The sequence below is a fragment of the Lissotriton vulgaris genome, chromosome 10, assembly GCF_964263255.1.
Source record: "Lissotriton vulgaris chromosome 10, aLisVul1.2, whole genome shotgun sequence".
Taxonomy (NCBI): domain Eukaryota; kingdom Metazoa; phylum Chordata; class Amphibia; order Caudata; family Salamandridae; genus Lissotriton; species Lissotriton vulgaris.
Window position 1 is genome coordinate 724,559,120 of NC_141698.1, and position 25,067 is coordinate 724,584,186.

The window sequence follows — 25,067 nt, forward strand, 5'->3', positions numbered from 1 at the left end:
TAGCACAAGAGTGACCAAGAGTGCATGAGGAGAAGAGAGCCTCTGAGGGGAAGAAGGGTGGGTTGCATGTGAATCTATGAAAGACACCAATACTGGAGAACCACAGTTTACAGGTAGGTAACTATTGCTCTTCTCCAGTATAGCTCGACACCACATCTCCAGACGTCGCCTTCCTCACGGAAACTTGGATGAACGAAAGATACAAGATCACCCGGAGGGACCGCGTCAACCAGACAGGAGGAGGCATCGCCATTGTCCACAAAAACACCATCCGCATCACGACCAGCTCCGACGACACCCTCACAGCCGCCGAACATCTTCACTTCCAGATACGCACCGACCCAAAGACCACACTCAGAGGCACCCTCATCTACAGACCCCCAGGACCCCGCACACAATTCAGCGAAGACATCACAGACTACATCAGCCCACTCGCCCTCCCCTCCGCTGACTACATCCTCCTAGGGGACCTCAACACCCACCTGGAGAACAACAACAACAACAACAACACCACCACCACCACCCTGCTGGACAACCTCGCCGACCTCGGACCCAAGCAACTGGTGAACACCCCCACCCACTACGCCGGACACACGCTTGACCTAGTCTTCTCCTCCAGCAAGTACATCTCCTTCAGCTACTCCACCGGACAGACCCCAGCGGCGTCCACTTCAGCTTCAGAAGGACCACGACTCACCACCACCCGTAACAGGTTCCCCGCAGGAGCTGGAACAAGATCACCACCGACCAGCTCACCACATCACTGAACCAGAACCGTCCCGCCAGCTCAACGGACCCCAACAAAGCAGCCAATAACCTCACACAGTGGATCACCAACTGCACTGACTACCTCGCACCTCTGAAAAACCATCCCAGCAGGCCCGGCAGCAAGAAAGCCTCCTGGTTCAACGACGACCTCAAGAAATCCAAGAAGAACTGCCGTACCCTCGAGAAATCCTGGCGAATAAACCAGACTACAGACAACATGACCGCCCTCAAGCACGCCACCCGCAAACACCACCAGCTGATCCACACCACCAAGAAGACAGCATTCAAGGAACGACTAGACAACGCACACAACAGCAAGGAAATCTTCAGCATCGTCAAAGAGCTCTCCAACGCCGGAAACGACATCACTCCCTCACAAGACCTCTGCGACTCACTCGCCTCGTTCTCCCACAGCAAGATTGCAGACACACAACAGCTTCGGCGCACAGACCACGCACCCAACCACCGAACTGACGCCCCCCCACCCACCACCACCACCCTCCGCGCCTGGACCACGGTCAGCACCGAAGACACCATCCACACGATGAACACCATCCACTCCGGATCACCAACCGACCCATGCCCCCACCAAGTCTTCAACAAGGCCGACTCAGTCATCGCACCCCAACTCCGGGACATCATCAACTGCTCCTTCAACACCGCCACCTTCCCGGAGAGATGGAAGCATGCCGAACTCCGCGCCCTCCTGAAGAAACAATCAGCAGACCCCACCGACCTCAAGAACTACCGCCCCATCTCGCTCCTCCCGTTTCCTGCCAAAGTCATTGAGAAGACCGTCAACAGATAGCTTGCCGCCTTCCTCGAGACGAACGGATCCCTCGACCACTCGCAGTCCGGCTTCCGAGCCAACCAACAGCACCGAAACAGCCCTCATCGCAGCCACGGACGACATCCGAGCCCTGCTCGACAACGGGGAAACAGCGGCCCTCATCCTCCTTGACCTCTCCGCAGCGTTCGATACTGTCTGCCACGCACCCTAGTGCAGCGCCTCAGCAACATCGGAATCCAAGACAAGGCACTAGAGTGGATCATCTCGTTCCTCGCTGGAAGAACCCAGAGAGTCCGCCTCCCCCATTCAGATCCGAGGCCACCGAAGTCATCTGCGGCGTACCACAAGGATCATCACTCAGCCCCACCCTGTTCAAGGTCTACATGAGCCCCCTCGCAGCCATCGCACGCCAACACAACCTCAACATCATCTCCCTCACCAATGACCCAGCCACCGCCAGAACCAACCTACACGAAGGGATGAAAGACGTAGCCGAGTGGATGATGTACAGCCGCCTGACACTGAACTCTGACAAGACGCAAGTCCTCATCCTTGGATCATCACCCTCTGCCTGGGACGACTCCTGGTGGCCCCCTGCCCTGGGCAGCGCACCCAAACCAACGGATCACGCACGCAACCTGGGCTTCATCCTGGACTCCTCCCTCTCGATGACCAGACAAGTCAACGCCGTCTCATCATCATGTTTTAACATCCTACGCATGCTCCGAAAGGTCTTCCGATGGATTCCCACCGAAACCAGGAAGACTGTCACCCAGGCACTCGTCACCAGCCGACTGGACTATGGAAACACCCTCTACACCAGAACCACAGCCAAACTGCAGAAAAGACTCCAACGCATCCAGAACGCGTCCGCACGACTCATCCTGGACATCCCCCGACACAGCCACATCTCCGGACACGAGAAACCTGCACTGGCTCCCGGTCAGCAAGAGAATCATGTTTCGACTCCTCACCCACGCACACAAGGCCCTCCACGACCTGGGCCCCAGGTACCTCAACAACCGCCTGACCTTCTACACTCCCACCCGCCAGCTACGATCGACCAGCCATGCTCTCGCCGGCATTCCACACATTCGAAGAGCCACCATGGGAGGAAGATCCTTCTCCTACCTGGAAGCCAAGACTTGGAACTCCCTCCCCATCCACCTCTGTCTGACCCAAGACCACCTCTCCTTCAGGAAGCAACTCAAGACCTGGCTGTTCGAGCAGTAGCGGACCCCTCCCCCCCCCCAATCACCTTGAGACCGATTCACATGCTTGAATAAGGATAGAAAGTAGTAAGCCACAATACCATAGTCATAAAAGGTCAAAGTAAAGAGCAAGCATATCAATACACATTTGCAACCTGCACATGAAGCATAATAAACCTTTTATGACCAGAGGCGGGAAGCAACAGAGGCTCACCTTTATTTGAACCACAGCAGCATCCGCAGCAGGAGCGGTCTCCAGACAATAGTGCCTCGTGAACGTGTGCCTGCTGGACCACGTTGCCGCCCTGCAGATCGGATGTAGAGGCACTCCAGCAAACAGGGCAGTAGAGGATGCTACTGCTCTCATTGAATATGCTCGCACCGGAGCATAAAGAGGCTTGCCAGCCCGTTGATGGCAGTAGGATATGGCAGAAGAAATCAAACTAGCGATGGTTTGTTTAGTGACTGGATGTCCTTTGCGCATTTGTCCATAAGCCACAAAGAGCTGGCCTGACCTCCGGAAGGCAGCAGTACGTTGGATGTTGAATTTGAGGCATCTTTTTAAGTCCAGGGAGTGAAGAGTACGCTCAGCAGGAGACTGTGGGTTAGGAAAAAAGTTTTGAGTATGACCGGTTTGTTAAGGTGGAAGTCCGAAGGGACCTTGGGTATGAACTTAGGATTTGTACGTAGTACAACAGCGTCTTTGGAAAACTGAAGAAATGGAGGCTGGATTGTTAAAGCTTGCATGTCGCACACTCGCCTGGAGGACGTCAGTGCGAGGAGGAGGGACACCTTCCAAGTAAGGAATTTCAAATCCTCTGAGTGGGTTGGTTCAAATGGAGGCTTAAGTAACTGGGCAAAGACAAGATTCAGGCGCCAAGAAGGTGGAGGACGCCGGAACAAACCGTTGAAGAATTGGCGAATGATCCGTGAGGAATACAGAGAAGTGGAACCATCATGCTTAAAGCGTGAAAGTACATCTAGGAAAACCCCAAGAGTGGAATGCGAAAGTCCCGACTTTGCCAAAAGGAGGAAGAAAGGCAAAATTTGCTCAGGAGTTGCGAGCATAAGATTAATGTTTTCTGAAATGCACCAAACACAAAACCGCTTCCGCTTCAATTTATAGGTTTTGGTGGTGGAGAAAGCTCATCCGTGAGCAAGGACCTCTCTGCAGTCTGGGTCTATAGTTAGATGGGCAAACTTGTTGTGCTCAGGTTCCAAGCGTGAAGTTGGAGAGATGCCGGGTCTGGATGGCATATCTGCCCGTGGTTCATGGAGAAACGGTGACGCAGGGGACAAAGAGGGATAGGATCGCACTGGGAAAGAAGAAGTAGATCCGTGAACCATGGGCGAAGCAGCCATCTGGGCGCAATCAACGGGATGTGGCATGGCTGTGTTCTCATTCTGTGCAGGAGGCGAGGTATTAGAGGGATCGGCGGAAAAGCGTAATGTTTTCGGCCAGTTGATCGAAAACGCATTCCCGCTCGACCCTTTGTGGGGATGCCACCTTGCAGAACGCTGGCATTTGCGGTTGATGGGCGTAGCAAACAGGTCCAGCTCCGGCTGGACCCACAGGTGAAATACATACTCCAGAGTTGGCTGATGGAGTTCCCACTCGTGATGTCTGTGGCCGATCTGCTGAGAGAGTCTGCAAGGCCGTTGTAGATGCCTGGTACATGAACTGCAGTTAACTGGACTCTATGTTGTATTGCCCATTCCCAGATCTGCTGGGCCTGTCTGGAGAGCAGAAGAGATCTCGTACCCCCTTGCTTGTTGAGATGGTGCGTACGGACAACACCACCAGCATGCACTAACAGTGACTCCCCTTCCACAAGCAGACGAAAGGACTTCAGGGCGAGAAAAATAGCCAAAAGTTCCAGCCGATTGATGTGCCACTTGCGCTGGTAGACCGTCCATCGACAACCCTTCGAGGTGCGCACCCCAACCCTCTAAGGAAGCGTCCGTCGTAAGGGTGAGCGTGGGGGGTCGGTTCCTGAAACAGACGCCCTGTTGTAATGTTTGGAAGGTGAGCCCACGATTCCAATACACCCTGGATGCGAGAGGTCAGGAAGACCTTGTCGTTGAATGTCCCCGAGACTTGCCGCCATTGTTTGTCCAATTCTTCTTGGAGGACACGCATGTGCAAACTGCAATTGGGGATCAGCGGTATGCAGGACCAAGCCATGCCCAGAAAGGATTTTAACATCCAGACAGAAACTGACTTTGAGTGTAGCAGAGCCACCAGTTTGGCAATGCGATCTTGGCGCTCTTGCGAAACAAACACCTTTGCTAGATGTGTGTCTATTAATGCTCCAAGAAAGACCCTTTGCTGTGCTGGACGGACATGCGATTTCTCGTGGTTGACGGAAAGACCCAAGGCTTTGAAGACAGAAAGGCAAGTCTGAGTGTGTTGTTCTGCTGCGAGAAAGGATGGGGCTTTTATCAAGCAGTCGTCTAAATAAGATTAGAACTGTATGCCCTGTAGGTGTAGAGAAGCCGCAACCGGAGCCATGATCTTTGTGAAGACTCTCGGCACGGAACAAAGGCCGAAATGCAGAACCTTGAACTGAAAGTGTCTTGAGCCTACTTTGAAACAAAGGTACTTCCTGTGCTTTGGATGGATTGGCACATGGAAGTAAGCATCTTGGAGGTCGATTGAGGAGAGGAACTCCCCGGGATTTAGGAACTGCAAGATTTCCAGCAATGTGAGCATTCAAAATGTTTGGGACTTTATGAACTTGTTGAGGGCTCGGAGGTCCAAGATCGGGTGCCACTCTCCAGACTTCTTCCTGATCAGAAAAAAAGTGGGAATAAAAGCACGTCCCCTGTTGGAATTGAGGAACCACTTCGACTGCCCCTTTTCCTATCATAACTGCAACCTGTGCAAACAGTTCCTTCAAGTGTGCTGGAGGGGGACCAGAGGGAGGGCGGTTTGGAGGGAACTTGAGAAACTAGAGATCGTGGCCTTTTGAGATGACATCCAAGACCCAACGATCTGAAGTTATTTTCGACCAATTGCAAAAGTGTTGGGAGATTCGACCTCCAATTGTCGAAGTAGGATGAGACGTGGGCTTTAGGAAGTCATTGTTTTTTTAGAGGTAGCACCTCCTCTGTAGGTGGATCTTCTCTTATAAGGCCTGGAGTCAGACTGCCAAGTCTGTTGTTGATAGGAGTAGCGTGGCTTGTTTTCACCATAGGAGCGGTAATGGGAGGAGCCTCGAAAATTGGAGCATGTGCCCCTACCACGTGCTCCAAGAAATGCCCGCTCCCGGTACTGGAGAGAACCCAGGGCACCAGCAGTGTCTGTATCCTTCTTGGACTCCCAAGGCGTCATTCATGTGCTTGCCGAAGAGGGATTCACCATCAAAAAGCAAGTTCAGCACCCTTGCTTGTACCTCAGGCCGAAAAGACGTAGCCTTGAGCCAGCCCTGCCGTCTTAAGACTGCAGCACCTGCCAGCTGTCTGAAACCCGTTGAGGAAATATCTATGGCGCAGTCAATAATTTCCGAGGATATCCTCTCTCTTTCTTGCACGATCTTTTGTGCTTCTGCCCTGGAGGATTCTGGAATGAGGTCAACCAAAGCTGCAATCTACGACCACATCTGACGGTCGTATCGGCCAAGGATGGCCAAGGAATTTGCCGCCCTGACCGTAGTTGCAGCCATTGTTGTGGATTTTTTCTCAATGGTATCCAGGCGACGACCTTCCTGATCTGGCAGGGATGTTAAAGGAGAAGCCGGATTACGTGACCTCTTCTGGGCAGCTTGTGTAATGACGGAGTCCGGTTTTGGTTGAGACACAAGGCAGGCAAGCGAATCCCCTGGCGCCTTATACTTCTTGTCGAGGCGTGGAAGCACGGCCGGGATTGAGTTCAGTCGTTCCAGGAGTTTGAGCCCCTCCTGCCAAATAAAAATCAATGATGGGAATTGTATGCACTTGTTTTAAAGGCTGATCTTTGAAGTCATAAAGAAAGCAGTCTTGTTGTTTGACCTCCATTGGCAAGTGGAAACGCTTCGCAGCTCTCATTATTAAAAGGTGGAAACCCCCAATGTCCACTGGGAGAAGCCAGAGGAGAAGTAGGAGGAGGAGACGGAGTCTGGGCCCGATAGTTGTCCCAATCCGCGTCATCGTCCTGATCTGTATCATTCCGACATCATCAGTATCAGGAGCTTGAGGAACTGGTGAACGTGCAGCTGAAGTGACTCCTGTGCATGAGGAGGTGGATTCGGAGAGATCCGAGGGGAAGGCGGAAACTGACAATTGTAATCGTCAACCATGTGCTGAAGGTTAGAGATCAGAGTCACTGGTATCTGTGCCACAGGAACTTCATGGTCAACATCCAGCTGGTCATCTCGAACTGAGATATGAGATCCCCCTTCATCATGATCATCATCATGATCATCATCATGATCATCGTAGTCCTGATACTTTATATGTAGTTCCGATGGGCTACTTGCAGGGCGAAAGGTGTGATAAGCGTAAGAGCTCTCAGAAGAGTCCTCCTCTGTGGACGCAAAGAGTTGAGCAGGGGGACCTGATCCATGCTGAATAGGACCCAAAAACAGAGGAGCCGGACGTTTTACAGTAGTCGCACTCACCACTGTGTAGGAGGTTGCAGTTGCCAGGGAATACTGTGCCTTTCGACGGGCTCGTTGTCGAAGTAGTCTGAGGGGTTCTTTGACAAAGATGCGGGTGCCATCGACGGAGCCGAGGCCTTCGTAGTCGTCGGTGCCGCCGCAGAAGCTGTGACAGCCGTCGACGAGGTCTTAAACGTAGACGATGCTACATTTGACTAGGTGGATGTCGATGAAGCACTCTACGTAGACTAGGCTGCCGCCAACTAAGCTGGTAGCGTCGATGAGGGACGCGTCGACGAAGCCTTCGTCGACTAGTGACATTTTGGTAAGGCGGTCGACGAGACCGGTTTCTTCGCCATCGACGAGATCTTCACAAAGAACGATATAAGCCAGGCTTCTTGAAGTATCGACGACGATGCAGATGTAGTCGTCGTCTTCGTGGACATGGAACAGGTCGAAGTAGGCACAAAGTCGACGGATCTAGTCGTCGTCGCCAGGCTTCTTGAAGTGTCGACGACGATGCAGATGTAGTCGTCGTCTCCATCGACATGGAACAGGTCGAAGTAGGCACAAAGTCGACGGATCTAGTAGTCGTCAAAGGGCGCATCGACCAGCTAGTCGATGAGCTGGCACTTGTTTTAGATGACGAGGGCACAGAATGGGACTGCAACGCCAGAGAACCAGGTCCTCTAGGCGTAGAGGCATGCAGATCCCGTGGGGAGACTGACTTGGGAGCGTCCACAAGCTTCTTTTTAAGAAATGGAGAAGGAAGCTCGGTCTCCGAACCACGCTTCAGAGAGGTCTTGGAATGGCAGGAAGACACACTCATTATCAGACACTGGGTTGCCTGAAGTCTTCAACCTCTGTAGCCACAAAAGCAGACAGGCCTCTCTGTCCTTTAGGGTCTTTGAAGAAAAAGTCCTGAAAAACTTGCAACTCCTCACCTCATGATCCGGGTTCAGGCAGTAGATGCATTTCTTATGTGTGTCTTCATGGAAAAGGCAAAGTTTACCACAGGCAGAACAGGGCTTGAATAAAGACTTCTTTGTAGAAGACATGTTTGTAGAAGATTGAAGGTTTGAGAATGAAGAAACTGAGCAGAGCTCAGGGAGACTCCCTTCACATGACGTGCAGTAGAAAATCTGAGGGCTTGAGCTGAGGAAAAGGTTTTAGAGGGTGGTACAGCCTGATTGGCTGGAGTTTGGACTATTATAATGACATGGATATGTTGCTAAAAAGAACTCTCCCTTAATGCTTTCTATGGGCTAATGTAGTTCTATGGTACTTTAAGGTTTTATTTCTTTTGATATCTTTTATATATTTATGCATATATATTTATGTATAGATTTATGTACTTTATGTATATATGTTTCTACTACTATTTTATATACCGTGCGACTCACACTTCAACGACGGGGAATTATTCAAGCATGAGAATCTATGAAAGACACCCCTAATACTGGAGAATACTCACTCATTCCGCGCTCCTGGGCAGTCTCCATCGAGTCACACCTCCGGAACAGGAGCCTGCATTCTTGCTGATAAAAGAAACCTGCGCAGCACACCCGGAGACACCGACAGGAACACAGTGTGACCAAAACACCAGATGCTCTCTGTACCACAGAGCATGAGCACTTCTGGTGTGCAACACACACAAGCAGGCGGTGAATACGGAAGCCTGGGTGCGGGCTTCTCTGTCTGTGGATAGTTAAGAAAGCTCCCCTGGGACACAAATTAACCTTAAGAGCGGACTGAAACTGTAGTTAGGCGGTGCTGCTTCCAGAATAAACGGAAGTGAAGCATCGCCTCTACAGCCAATAATAGACCGGATAAGAAAAGTTATGATAACGTTAAACTAATGGGAAGAGGCAGGAGAAATTAAGCGAGTTTCTCCCAATATACAAATTACTTAATGCCTCGTAGAAGCAGCGCATGCACTGCCCTAAGCGAGAGCTAAAAAGGAAAAGTACTCTGAATCCCAACGCGAGCAGCAGGACACTAGTCAAATGAAATCAGTTAGTACTTGGTCCATGCTCCAGTGAAATAAAATTAAGTGACACGAGGCATATAAAGATCAATTAGGAGGCAGTCAAAAAGAATGAGAATCAAGCATTTACTGTACACAAAATACACTGCAGCAACAGCGCATGCACGCAGTTAGGCGAGACCTTAAAAGTGAGTCTATTCACTTTGTCAGTGGGTCAGCATATTAACATATATAAAGCAGATCTCATCTTTGTCCGAAAATCACCAATAACTATCACATGAATATTTCATTAATTCAAACAATGTAAAGTTGTCTGAGTCTCAACTTTTTTTTTAACTGACAAAATTAATTCCCAACAACAACCACAAGAGGGCCCTGCACTTCAGCTGAAGAACATACATCTCCAGTTCATAGTGCTTTAAAAAAAATATGCTAAGTTCTCCTGGGGTCATTTATTGACCAAGAAGACTTAATTTTTTGAATTTTTCTAATTAATGTTGCTGGGGTTCTTCTGCGCTTCCTAACGCCCTCCCCCAGCATAAAAAAAATACAATTGCTTTGAGGTGCCACTGCCCCTTCTACAAAAGAAAAAAAAAAGACCACCAAGATAAAAAAGTAAATCGAAAGCCTTTGCCAGGCATTGCGCGGCGTTCCATGCTGGAGCAGTGAGTAAATGAACAGCTCCTGCGCGCATTTATTATTCATTTCGTTCTGAATTATTTTGGGGGCGTCCCAATACCCACTCAAAACACCTGCATCCTTAATTTTTGTTGAGGGCCACCTGGGAAGTCCCAGGTCCCCCATGGTTTCCTGGGTCGACCAGGATCCACATTTTTTTTTATTATTAACTAGGGTGCCCCAGTGCGCACCTTGAGCACCGTTCACCATATTTCTTGATAAACGCTGCGAGGGGCCAAGGCCCCTGCCGACTCTCCTCCTGGGAGCCAGAGGGGGCACAACCAAGCTCCCCCCGCAGGAGCCACGGTGCTTGACTTTTCTGTGGGTGCCCTGAAGATGGAGTGGGCAAGCCAGCAGCTTAGCTTAGTGGTGTTAAAGGTAACTGACGACATCACCGACCTCAATCTTTCTGGAGTGTGTCATCTCAAACTGGAAATAGAATCAGACGGTTGAAGAAACTGGAGATGCTAGTTTGCTAGAAATAAGAGGTCACGGTTTTGAGTTACAATAAGGTACACTATTTCTGTGCTATGCCCGATGCAGACTGAGCATTTAGAAGCATGCACTTCAGTGAGGAGTTTGGAACAGTATGTTAAGAGGGTAGCAAGGAAGCAGCATGTGAAGTATTTGTGTCAGATTTTCTGAGTGTCCTCTCTGCCACTCAAGGAAAGGAGAGAGAGGTATGGAGTGATACATAATACATTTGCAGCAGGTAATGTGTTTGACTACAGTCCTATGCAGCAGCAGCGTTTACTAGCTATAACAAGGTTGGTGAATAACCATGTGGTTGGTTACACATTAAGCTAGTTTCCTACAGTTAGTCAAGCTGTTTAGCGCTTTAGGCCCTATAAATAGGAAGTGACAAAAGAAACCATAAATTATATGTTGTGTATGTTTAACTGTTCCTCAATATCATTCTTCTGCAGAAATTATTAACAGCATAAATACAAATAATTGTAAACGCTTTGCCTTTATTTAACAATTAGTATAGGAAGGTTATAGCTAAAGAACGATGTCAACCAAATCTATTAATAAGAATACCTCTGTATGTGGGATATATACATGTACTCAAGAAGCACCCTATAAGAACAAGGTGTACACATACAAAAAATAATAAACATAATATATTTATTTACTTATTTTTTTATATATAGTTCATACTTCATTTAATATTACAAAAATTCAAATGTGCAAATAGGATTCAAATTGATCATTCCAACGAATTAATTTTAACAGCCAGCATAGATATATACAAATCCATATGATAGACGGAACGTTGATTCAGGCAGTGCGGCAGATGTCTACAACGCGCGTTTCGGCATACATGCCTTCATCAGGTAGCCGTCCATTGCACATAAAGCTTATTCTGGATATGGACAATGATGTACTGTGGCTTCAACAGTGTCTCTACTTCGATGAATATTCTACATGACTCTGGATACACGCAGAAGTATGTAATCTCATGGGTAAGGGTATTTCAAAGGATTGAACCGGGAGAATCACGCTAGTATTGGAGGACCGTACCATACGTGGTCTATATATAAAATGAAAACACCTCACACTGAAGTTGCAGGTGGGCGAGGACGTCTCAACCGGGGAATTATTTCTCCACCTTCAAGGAGAATTCCCCTGTTTCATTCAGGGCCGGAGGTTGTTATTTATCCGTCCCCTACTTATACGTGGTGCTTCGTGGATTCAGAAAGCCCATTTGGTTTTTAATTCTACCCATCCAGGAAATCATTTCCGGTATAATAAAGTCGCTTTTTCAAATAATTCCCCAGTTGAGACGTCATCGCCCACCTGCAACTTCAGTTCCTTTCCAGGCCTGTGGGCAAAGACACCTGAAGGAATCTCCATTGGAGTGAAGGAGTTACAACCCTGCATCTGCAGGAACCACAACGAAGTAGACAGGCTGCTGCTCCCGATGACCCATGGACTCAGAAAGGTTCAGCAAAAACGTGGTGGTTCTGCAAATCCAGAGACCTGACCTGTCATCTCAGCAAGTATGAGGCCGTATCCCTAGTCGGAACTGCTGGAACAGAACCCATGTGCACAGCTTGGACTTGCCAAGGCTTGTTGGCTCTATACTCCAGAGATATTTGGGCTACAAAAAGCCCCAGCCTCTTCCTTCCAAGCTCTTTACCCTCACCGACCGTATCCTATGCACCGTGTGCCTGCATCTGAGCTGCTCGAGGTCCTCGAAAGTCCTGTGCATTTGGCCTGTGGATGCCCTAAAAGGCCATGCATGACTTGGTGTGCTCCCCTGCTTGCTCAGGGCCTGCTCTGACTCTCCTGCAATTGACGGGTCCCTTGGACCTTGCTGGCCCCAACGTTGCATCGTTTTAGTTTACCACGTCTGTTACGGCTGCCAAGGCTTGTTTGCGCTCCTGCTGGATACCGAGCTCTGGCTCTGGACTCCCAACGTTGACAGTTCGTGAATGGCTCCTGATCTTCCACAGAGTAGCCTGGTCCCCACAGCTGCAGGGACAAGGTCACAGTCATCACTCCAGCATCTTCAGTCATCAGTGGTCATTGTTCTTCCATGCCTCCTGCTCACTGGTGTAGTGAAAACTGAGGGGTCCTCCCCGCAAGGTACGTATAGGGGCCCCCTTCAAGCTCAATCAGGAGCTCTCCGGCCAGAGTGCAGTGCCGAGGGGGCCCCTTGGAGTTTGGGGCTCTCCTCGCACCGCGGGGGCCTGTGTTACGCCCCTGCTCCTGGTCACCTCTGAGTGGCATAGACTGTCCCCTCTGATGGCAGTTTCTTCTACTGCACAATCCTTCCTTGAATTCCACTTGACTCTTCACCAGCAGCATCTTTCCTAAAGTACTCCATTGTGGTCTATGGTGGTTTCCGATGTCACTTCGCATCTATGCACCCAACTTCCCTGGTGTAGGTATCCTGGTTCCTTGAGTATCCACGGGCGGGGTGACTCCAACCTTCCATCTTCCACGGGGTTTCTTCAGGGTCCACTGGGAAGTGTCCTTAGAAACGGAGACTTTCCCATTGACTTGCATTGAGTACGCAGCTGCGTTTCTCCTCTGCACACAGCCTCTGTGGGGTTCCTGGGTGTTTACCTCGAGTGGTTACTCGAGTCCCCATCTCTTCTGAGTCTTATGGTCCAAGGCCCGACTTCAGTCATAGTTCAAATTCCTCTTCTTTAGTAGATGGTTTGGTCTCTCTAGAGATCACTGTGTATTTTTGCTTACTTTCCTGTTTACATTAAGAGTATTGTGTTGATATCTCCGGGTAGGAGATATACCAATGTGTTAATTATATATTTATTTATTTTTTAAACTTGTAAAGCGCAACAAATGCCCTTGGGCGTCTCAGCGCTGTGGACTGAGCAGGATCAAGAGCTAGCTGAGGTTAGATGGCCTTAATACACTTCAGCTTACAGGAGAGCAGCCGCTTATTGGTTGAACAGCCATGTTTTTATCAACTTGCGGAAATGCAGTACCGTCTGGCATGAGCGGATCTGTAGAGGCAAGTAATTCCACAGTCTATACGTTGTGACTATGAAGCGCTGATCTCCCCGAGATACTGTCTTTACTCTTGGGACCTGTAACTGATTTGAGCGGAGTTGCCTATTGGGACAATAAATGGATAGATCTTTCAAGAACTGAGGGCCTAGTTGATGTGCAGCTTTGAATGAGATACATAGAGCTTTAAATTTTAAACGGTTCCTGACCGTTAGCCAATGGTAGTTCCTAATGACATGCGTTATGGGTTTAAATTTGGGAGTCCCTGACGACAATCTTGCAGCAGCGTTCTGGACCGTTTGCACTTTGTTAATCACCCTACATTGTGCATTGGCAAACAGCCCATTGCAGTAATCCAGGGAGGACATCACCAACGTGCTGACCAAAGTTTTTCCTGCACTGGAAGATAGGGGATCAATTTCTAAATCAATTTGAGTTTGTAAAACGCAGTGGAAACTACTTAGTTAGTACGAGATAAAAAATTCAAACTGTCGTCAAATAGGACTCCCAGGTTCCTAACCTTGGATACCGGGCTGGGTAAGGTTCCCAATGGTGATGGCCACCATGAACTGGACCATGGCGGAGAAAGCTTTCCGAAGATGATAACCTCCGTTTTTCCGGAGTTCCGTTTCAAGCAGTTGCTGGCCATCCAATTACTGATGGCCAACATTCCTTCTTAAAAGCATTCTGCCACCTTCTCTCCATCATCGAATAATGCTAACACCAACTGAGTGTCGTCCTGTTCGTGAGAAAGGAAGAGAGCAGTTATAATGCTCTATCTTGAATACCTATGGCCGAGACACGGTCGATCAGGGTAGAGTGATCGACCGTGTCGAATGCCGCTGAAAGGTCCAGTAGTACAAGCAGGGCTGTGCCTCCTTGGTCTCTTATGATCCTTATATCTTCAGTAGCTTTAATTAGCGCAGTTTCGGTGCTGTGTAGCTTCCGGAACCCGAACTGCGTATCATCCAGCAGATGATTGTCCTCTATAAATTCAGAGAGCTGCCGGTTCATCACCTACTCTTGTCACTTTGACTAGAAATGGTAGACTAGCTATTGGCCTATAGTTTTTAAGGTCCTCAACATTTAAGTGTTTTTTTTTTTTTAACAGGTTTGAGAAAGGTGTTTTTTAGCTTGTCCGGATAAGTCCCTGCTAAAAACATGGCATTGCAAATCTGAGTAATGACTGGGGCAGTTAAGTCGATAACCGAACCAAGGTCTGTGGGGGGACAGGGATCAGTGGCAGAACCTGATTTTATAGTTCCCATTATTTCGGTGATCTGCTGCCCATTGACTTCCTCAAATTGCGTTAGGCAGTGATCTGGGCGTCTAGGAGAGGTTAGCTGTGTTTTAGTTTTAGCGTTAGTCGAGAATTCTGAATAAATAGTGTTGACTTTTTCAAAGAAATAGTCAGCTAGGGAGTCACACAGAGATTGTGATGGAATAGGGGTAGTCTCTGAAGGGTGTCCTGCTAGCTTCTTAACTACTTGAAACAGTTGTTAGAATTTTTTGCAGCTTCTATCTGGGAGATATAGAATTTTCTTTTTTACGGAGTAATAATCTTATATTTGGTCAATTCTTCCTTATAGCGTGCTTTTTTCTCCGGACTGTATGACTTGCGCCAGTGTCGTTCACAGTTCCTGCACTTTTGTCTTTGTTCTCTAAGAGCACCGGTAAACTAGGGTGCAGAAGGAGAGGACCGGTTCATAGAGATGCTCTTGTTGGGCACCAGCAAATTCATGGCATTGTTTACCCAGTTGGAGTACCTATCAATAGCGGCATTAGGGTCAGGCGGAATAAGCGGTCTGGTGGCAGTAAAATGTGCTGTCAGATGGTACTTATTTATGTCTTTCCAGACCTTAAATGTCCCCGATCTATTTTCCACCACCTTTTTCGCTATTACCTTATTTGCTAGTATGTTAAATATGATCTCATAATGGTCTGACCATATTAATGGAAGGATCTCTTTTACATAGACATGCTTGGAGTTGGAGAATATGCCATCCAGTATGTGAGCTGCCTCATGCGAAGCTGAAGTAACCAGCTGGGTAAAACCCAGCATCTCCATATCAGTCAAAAGTGCCATAGTTTCATTATTGTTCGTGTTTTCCATATGGAAATTAAAATCCCCTAGGATACTAAAAGAATCTTCGATCGCTAGAGATTCCATCAGGGTGTTTAAAGTAGCCAGGAACTCTGTCCGTGATCCTGGGGGTCTATAAAGGAGTGCTCCTTTGAAGTTATATGAGGGAGTTATCATAATTGAAATGAGTGTGATTAGTAAATATACCTATTTTTAGAACTACACTGTGGTTCTTTTTCATTTAACCTATACTTTATGATTAGTTCTGGTAAAACAATCTGTTTAACACTCCTTCTCGTCTAAGTCTGAAGCTCGCCACAGCTACCACGTATAGAGCTTTCTACAGTTGATTAAGACCACATAGATCACCATAAGGGTTGCCTGGATTAATGCAGGGTGCTTCACTTAAATAAGTGTGCACCATATACTAAGCAAGCCTCCTACACTAAGATTATTGCTACCAAGCAAACCGCTACTATAATACTTCATGCAGTAAAACACCAATACACTTTGAAACCCTCTTGCTCATAAAATAGCCCATCTGAAATTTGCACAGATTTGTGGATATGTTGTTCAAGTAGACCTTATGCTACTTAAGTCAAAGAACATTCCTTTGCATGAAAATTCATAGTTATTTTAATCCCTGCAGTTAACACCAAAACAAATATTTAGTTACCATTCTGAGGCTGCTTGGCGTTTTGAGTTCAGGAGGCCTTAAGCTGTACCACTCAAAAAAGGTAGACTGGTCCTACTAAAGTGGTCAGGATAAAACACTAAGCAGCTATCTTGACAGTACTGACTGCATAGAATGTGGGTGTTCTGGCTGGGCATAGTTATCCACCAATGTGACTAAACTGAACCGCAAGATGGGAGGCCCATGTCACCAACAAACATGTTAAGAGTCTGTGGAAAAAAGGAGTCCACATCACCATATTTATGGCTAGCATTTTTTTATTCAGAGAAAGAATTTGTTATGAAACATTTCATTTCTCAATATATACTTTTTGGTGGCTGGCTGAGGCAACTCAATGCCCAGTGACTTACATTTTGAATTTTTTATTAGAATAAAAATACGTAATACACGAGAGGAATTAAATCCAAGCAAAACAAGACCTATGCAAACTTCAAATCATTAGTAATAGACACTCTTGGTTGTAAAATCTATAAGGAGTACAACAATAACAGCAAGAGTGAAGCTGCCAGGCATAATAAATAGTAAATGCTAACTAATACAGAGAATTAGTTAATAGTTCTCCAGCTTCAAAAAGTCATCCTATACTTCCACATTTCCAGTGGACCTTCTAGATTAAGTTATACTTTTGGCATTTGTACACGTTTTGTCGTTTAAATAATCCAGAGACCGGACCACATATGGTTGCCTAGTCTATGAAATTACACATTTTGCAAACCTACAAAACCAGGATCAAAAATACAACTCAAATACCAGCAATGAATTGCAATGTAGAAATCCAAATGTATCACCTCTAAAATCGATTAGTTTGATATAATGTATAGAGAATGATTTACCTTACAGCCCGCCTTTGATACAGTCTCGATGTCTGGAATCTGAAGGAGCCTTCTGTGTCAAAATCTGCAAGGAAAAATGAAAAATAAGAATTTAGAAGAGACTTTACACTAGTGGCATTTTTGTATCCTACTAATAAAACCGATTTACTTTTTATTTATTAATTAGTCATCTAAGCAGCTGTGGCAAGAAAAAACGTAATCTGTTAAGAAGGGACACCATGGTATCTATATTACTCTTCTAATTCAGAATATACAATGTGCTACCCTGTTTCCCACCCTATACCGCTCTCAAAATCTCCTCTTCCTCAGCTCGGACTCCTCTCAAACCTCATTCTACTATTCTTTCCAATGCACTTCCCCATTTCTCACCCCATACATCTATCAATGTACCCTCTACCGCCACTCATTCATCCCAAATCCCATACTTCTACTATTATCCCCAAAATCACCTTTCCTAGACTCTTCCCTCCTCCATCCTTCCTTGCATCATCATACCGCTTACTATTCAGATCTCCCAAACAATCCTTTCTAAACCCTTACCTCTGACTCTTCCCCCTCCACCTCCCCTTAACTCATCCCACAACCCCTCCTACTGCTATGAACTTAAAAATCAAATTATAGACCCATCCCTCTTCCATACCTCTACTATTCTTTTTCAATCCAAATAACAGACTAACATGTCCACCACTCAAATTAATTGCATATTTCACTATACTAATTCACCACTAATCCTTTGTGGGTTCCAGAGTTGGCTGCTACTCGCCGAAAAAGCGCTACGACGCCTCAGGGGTAGTAAGTGCTATATAAATGCAATTACAATAAAATACACTCCTACCATACCATCAATCATGGATTCACAACTATCAAACAAAGCGTTTATTCTCCTAAACCAGTATTGCACGTATAGGGCAAAATACACACAGCAGTGCAAGGATACGTTGCCACTGTTTTGTGAACTTGCATGCTGAGATTGTTCACCACCTGTAATACTTCATGAACCCTTTGGAGAACATCGCCAGTTTATTTAACGAGGTGGTAGCCTCAGTTGCAAGACAAGACAGCACTATGGAAATCTGCAATATTGTTTTCCCTAATGCGCGCCTCATTAATGTGGAGAGAACCGCGTATCAGCTAGTGATGCACTATTTACATCCTCTATGCACTACAGGGAGGGATGGTAACCTCTCTTGCAAGACCGCTGAAAGCCTCAGATATGCTACAGCTGATTTCGGATATGCACATATACATATATGAACCTAAAAATGTAAGTATCTCGGTATAACACTGAAGGTGGTATAGGCCAATCTTACGCCCCCCATCTCACCCCTCCCGCCGCTTCCCTTCACCCCCAAAATATGTACTTGTGCTCGCAGGTTGGGAATATTCATTATTAAGGGGATCCCGCAAAGTCTGATAAATAGTATTTCCCTTGCACCTAGTAATACGAGGTGTAAATTTGTCATGCTCAGTTTCATTACTTAACAGAAAACATAAAACTAAATTGACAATGGTGGGGGGTTGGGAGGGGGTCGACCCTCAAATGCCGATGTTGCAAATTTTTGTTAACCGCGTTGAATTCAGGAAAACTATGCAAAGTTAAAGATGTTTAGCCACAAGATGGTCAACAATCTACCAACAGCTCAAGGCTGTTATGCAATGCACAGCACCCATGTGCTCTGCAGACAGCCCTTCCCTAATAACCCTGGTTTACAGACTGTTCGTGTCTACCTAAAAAATGTGTTTCGCTGTGCTCCAAAGGGATGCCTGTTCTGCCCCCTTGAAATCTTCAGCTTGATGCTTTATGGGAGTGGATTCCTGGAGAGATGGGCTCACTTGCAGTAAGCTTCTAAATGGCAAGAATGCAGGCTGGACATCCCCAACAAGGATGTCTTCAGAACTTAAAGCTAAAATAGTTCATATCATAACTTTATTAACAAGTTCTGGGAGTACACCCATATCAACAATCAGATGAGAAAATAAATCTCAACCTTTCTAAAAATTAGACAAACCCCATCTTAAATTAAACACCGGGCACTAAGCTAGTTTGCACAAAGGGGTTATCAATTATAATTAACATACAACTATCATACTCAGGAGTATTAAAACAAATGCAAAAGTTTTACCCATCCCTGAGAGCTGCAGGTCCGCACTCTTAACTGACTTTTGTTGAGAGGATAACTTTTTTGATATTTTCTTCAGCATACACTCCAAGTCTACCACTATCAACAGGGTGTAACTGCATAATCGGTCTTTCACTTGCCAAGGGAAGAATGCCTAAAATAACATAGCACAAGACATTGTAGCCAATGCCCCCGGTCCAACCAGCTGCATTTTAGTGCAGCAGTCAAACCGATACCCTAGATGGCAGGCGAACGCCACCAATGGCCTTTCAATAGCGATGCGCCTGCCATTGTAATGAGGGCCTCTATTTTTTAGGTCGAGGACCTAAAGGCTGCGCTTGCGCAGTCTGGGGAGGAGATTTAATGATTCTTAGTAGGGCTTTAGAACCCGCCTCCCTGGCCCGTCTCTCCTCCATTGGCTGGCTTCGTAAACGGAGGCCAGCCATTGGAGGAGAGATGCGTCACTCCAATTTAGCCCCGTCTTTTTCGGATTTGGGGGCGTAAGTTTTGCTGTTCTTTAGACATTGACGTCGGTCACTCAAAACAGCAAAACCACGCCCCCGAATCCGAAAATGATCGGAAGCTTGCAGCCGCCATTTTTTTCTTGTCTGCGGTGAGGATCGATCGTCTTATTCTTGTTGTTTGTCTGTTCTGGAAGCTTTCGTTGCTGTTGCCCATAGTAGGCACTACTTTTGGTAGGGGGATAACACTAACATCTAGGCGACTGACCTCTTTTTGGAGGGAAGGGGGCTTACTCCTACCATTAAAGACCGTAGGCGGTAATGAAAATGAGCTCTCTGGGGGCTAAAATACTTTAGGGGTTATTCGGCTTGTAGGACACGTAATATAGGGATTTATAAACCCACGTTGACTGGTGAGTTACCGTCCGTCTTTCCATTACTGTAGGTACAATTATATACCTCAGCTTGCGCCACGCGACACTTCTACACAAAAGAATGGCGGCACCTCTGGTCTTACGGTATGCAACTGAGGCATTAATGACAAGCCGGTGTGAGGGGGGGGGGGGCGCCTCTCATTGGCCGGCGCCCTAGCCTGTCACTGCCTCAGGATTGGCTAGAGCCCTTTTGGGAATCCTCCTGCAGCCGCAGCCGCCACATTCCTCCGTGCAGGTCAGCAGAGCCCCCAGACCCCCAGGAGAGCCCGCCAAACAGCAGCAGAGCACGCAGCCCAGGCACCGCCGCAGCGCGAGCACCACCAGCGCCTGAGCCGGGGCAGCAGCAGCGCGTGCACAGCCCCCTCCAGAGCCGGGCATCCACAGCCAGGGCTGACTGACCACTGCACAGCTCCCCGCGGCGCACATAGAGCCCGTGCTGCCCCCAGCCTTTTCAGCCTCAGCAGCCCCCAGGCCCGAGGGCAGGCCTGAGAGGCAGCAGAGCCCAAGCACCAGTAGCCGGGCGGCCCTCAGTGCGCTGCTCCAGTGGCGTAGTCTGGACACCCCTCAGAGAGCCACTGCAGCGGGACAGCCTGGGTCCAGCTGATATACCAGCTCCGCCACAGTTTACTGCAGCCTGGGGAGCCGCAGAGGCCTCCGTAGAGTCTGGGGGTACCACCAACAGGATGCCAGCCTCAGCACAAGGGGCCCAGCCCTTAGCAGATCCCGAGTATGAAGGAAAGGCGCAGCCCCCAGGCCCCCGCCGTGGTGAGGTGTAAGCTGGTCCTCGTGGGGGACGTGCGTTGTGGGAAGACGGCCATGCTACAGGTGCTGGCCAAGGACTGCTATCCAGAGGTAAGTGTGCAGGGACGCGTATGCATGCAGAACATATTACCCAGACATCTACCCTCCAGCCTCTCTGGCCCCATCCTCATAATCCGACCCCAGTTCAGCCAGTCTGTAACAACGTCATTTTAACCAGGTTGCCTTAATCCCGTAGTAGCAGACATCCTTAATCAGTCTCCCATTTATTCCGTCTGTAACCCTCCCGCTTTACCCCCTATTACTCCCAATGAGTAGACCGGGCACCTTACACAGTCCCCCATTTAGCCCCCTTGCAAACAGATCACTTCAGCCGGACCTGCGATGTGGCCTTTTAAACCATGCTCATTTAGCCCGACTGCCTCAACTCTTCCTCTTGGGCCACCGAATCAGACTACCTTTAGGCATTAACCCGCCTGTAACAAAACAGCTTTACCCAGGTCTCTGTGCCCCTCATGATCAGACCACCTTGACCCCCTCTTTATTCCTAACAACTCCTGCATCCATGTCTCCTTAACCCCCTCTCCGAGTCCCCTTAAATATTTTCAAACCAGACCACATTTCCCACCCCTGAAACTGGGCCAGACTTTAACCAGCTCTCCATAGCGTCCTATAGCCAAACTGCTTCACCTCTGTGTCAGACAACCTTTACAATTCTGTGTTTCCAAACCGCTTTAACCGGGCCATCTTAACACCATAACTAGAACACTTGAGAACTTCTGAATCCACACAGCCTTTACCTTCTGGAGACCTACTCCAACACCCAGACTACCTTGAACATGCCTGTTCTAAAACCACCATCAACTAGACCCAGGCTGCTTTATGTCTCATGGGCCAAGTCCAGGCCTCATCAGTAAGCAGTGGCATAGCCAGCGTGTCCCTGGTTTGGATGTAAGCCAAAAACGCGGTGTTGATCTGAGTCCAAGCTGCCTTAAGACTTAATATAGGTCTCTGCGATGCAAACCCACACCACACAAGACAAGACATTATATCACATTTACCACAACGATTACCCTTACAGCGCATCACATACATTCAGCAACATTAGCCTTACTGCAAATACCACAGTCGCGCATTGCAGCATCACTACAATGCATTAATGCACATGTGTGTGTATATACACACACATTTCTATTAAACGTTTTACTACTACTTGGCACTAACTTTCTCTTGATCCTATAAGAACCTTAGTCCCCTAATCCCTTGCCATCGATTGACCCTAAAAAGCCCTTGCTATCCCTACAAACCACCCATCTCTGAACATTAACCCTTTGCCACTACCCACGCCTAAACCCAACAAATCCCTTCCTATCCTGAGTCCTACAAATCATCCTTACTACACTAAAACCTCTTACCTATACCCATCTCTGAACCCCCAAAAATCCCTTACCGCTACCCATCCCTGAAACCTAAAAACCTCTTACGACCCCAGAACTTCCTCCAGCCTCTAAATACCACCAACCACAGTCTGCCCACACGGAAATTCCTAAATGCCTTGTAAATGTAATGTGTTGAAACTTCCCTGGTTGTTATGGTAAATGCTTTGTAGTGATTTAAGACCATAAGAACTCCAAGATCGGAGTGTGAGCTGCCTTTAGGCCAAATAGTCAAGCATCCTTATTGCTGTAAGGTCTTTGTGGTCTGGGTCCTGGACACATTATGGTCCACATCTTGTGTTACGGCACCCTTAAGGCCCCCATGAACAATGTCCCACTCTTTATTTTTTTACTTCACTCTCTCTCTAACTCACTACCTCACTCTCTCTCTCTATCTCTATCTCACTACCTCACTCTCTCTCTTTCTATCTCACTGTCACTTTCACTCTCTCACTACCTCACTCTCTCTCTCACTACCTCACAAACTCACTCACTGTTTCCATCTCACTACCTCAGAACATCCCTCTCCCTCACTACCACACTCTCTCACTACCTCTCTATCTACCTCTCTCACTACCTCACTACTCCACTATCTCACTACCTCACAACTCTCTCAAAACATCACTACCTCACTCTCTCACTACCTCACTCTCTAGCTCACAACTTGACTCTCTCTAACTCATTACCTCAATCACTCTCACTAACTCACTTTCACGCTCTTTCACTACCTCTCTCTCTATCTCACTACATCACAACATCACTATGCTTATATCTCACTACCTCACAACATCCCTCTCCCTCACTCTTTCACTACCTCAGTCTATCTAACTCACTCTCTCTATTTCACTCTATTTCAATACCTCTCTCTCTCACTACCTCACTCTCTCTCTGCTAATGCAATAGGTATCACATATGCAAAAAAAAGCTAATGCCAATAGAAATGACAATGCCATTTATTTAGGGATACAAAAAAGATTAAAAAAATAATAAGCAACAACAATAGCTCTACCTATAATATTGCCGAGACCATTGCATTGTAAATGCTGGTTTACTGTTTTTAGTTGGGAAATGTATGGTGTAACTTGGGTCGACCAATGAACATTTAAGGGTTCGGAAGCTGTTCTGTGAATGCAGTCGTTTGTTAGTGTACAGGCAGGTTTGTTTGAGAACAATTACATTTGTATTTCCTTTGATCATGGCATCAAGAGAACTTACATTGTGTGCTTCAGTAAGAATGTTTGCTTTTCACACATGCCCTGACCAAGTCGGAGAAGTCAGACGATTTTGGGCTGGTGACTTCATGCTGTGTACCTAATCATATGGTTTATTTATTTATCCCCTCTCACACACAAACACGCAACGCCAAGTGAGAGGAATCTTATGCTTGCAGACTGGTGAGGAGTTGTGAATGAGAATCGTGCAAGATTTGGGTACCATCTTAAATAGGGCATGATGACATTATTTAGAATTGCACAGAGTTGCTGTTTTAACAAGTCGATTGCCAAGACAACCATTTCAGTAAACCACATTTTTCTAGGCAGGTGAAAGACAGTCTGAAGAATGAGGTTCTACTTAAGCCATTTTACTTCAAATAGATTACCAAGTATATTTGAAAAGTGGCAAATGTTTCCTTATTGTACTGCTGGAGTTCAAATATCAAAGAAACAAGGAAAAACATGAAATTTCAGTTGGGGTCTCTAGAACTTTGGTCAGTGCGGAGAGAATTATAAAAGGTGTACTGAGCAGGGCTTAGAAGGCTAAATTAAGGAAAACATAAAAAGCAAACTGAAAGTCAGTCAGAGGTTTCTTCGGATGAGAAATCTCGGAGTGCGTTAGAGGATGAGTATTCTAGAATGAAGATTAAAGGAGGTGACTTTTTTTAGGAAATAAATCTTGGAGAGAGAGTCAACGCCAGAAATATTAATAAAAATACACAATCAAGGTATCTTTTGTGGCCAAAAGAGGACTATTATCTTGTGATATTGATGCAGTGTTTGCGTTGTTGGAAGACAAAGAAGGTTTGGACATAGACGACAATGTCCTGCAGCTACAGGTTGAGATTGAAGAATCAGAAGGATTAGATGATGTGTTAAGAGACACTGAGAAGGGTTTGCTCAAAGAGGCCAAATGTGATACGAACTTCAAGGCAGCCATATACTTCTAATTGGTGGCCAAGGCAGCAGGTGGCAACATTCAATAAGGGATAGCTAAGGAAGCCAGTGGAGAAGGAAGCATGTCATAGTATTCATGCATACTGTTATAAGCCAGTGATTGCCGAGTGTTTGTGAGACCCAAATTTAAACTTCGTTGATTTCCTTAAAAAATTAGGCATTACTAGACACTAGCCTGTATCCTAGATATGGCGAAGGAGACACCTAAAAGGGATGAGGTGGATGTAAATCTAGTAAGAGTTTTGAGTCAAAGAGCAACTTGCTTTTTGGAGAATGCAAATGGTGGATTATTATCGGAAAGATGCAAGGTTATTTTAAAGAAAACAAAACTAATAGGGGAGATATCAGTACAAGGGAAGCCTCTGATGAGCTGAAAGGTTTGCCATTTGGTGATGGTCTAGTTAGATTATTAGACAAGTAGGTTTCAACATTTACTGCTCTAATAGGACTCGCCAAATAAAAGACAGGTATTCAGCTGTAGTGTTTTTGCACAGACTGGCAGTACGAGGGGTGAGGAAGTAGAGAAAACAGAAGACTAAGCCGGGCATTTCGAGAATCACAGGTGATTAGGGAGATCTTTCTGGT

The 25,067-nt window shown here is 46.9% G+C and overlaps 1 protein-coding gene across 28 annotated transcripts in view; it reads right to left on the reverse strand.

The window, feature by feature from the left end:
• Window positions 1-25,067, reverse strand: part of SVIL (supervillin) — an 807,080-nt gene that overhangs the window by 492,956 nt on the left and 289,057 nt on the right. For all 28 annotated transcript variants that reach the window (XM_086941586.1, XM_086941584.1, XM_086941578.1 and 25 more), the window contains one exon: window positions 17,102-17,165. Coding sequence is in view for 17 of the 28 variants with exons in the window: in XM_086941583.1 (XP_086797709.1) it covers window positions 17,102-17,165 (64 nt within the window). In the remaining 11 variants the exon portion in view is untranslated. The remainder of the gene's footprint in view (window positions 1-17,101; window positions 17,166-25,067) is intronic.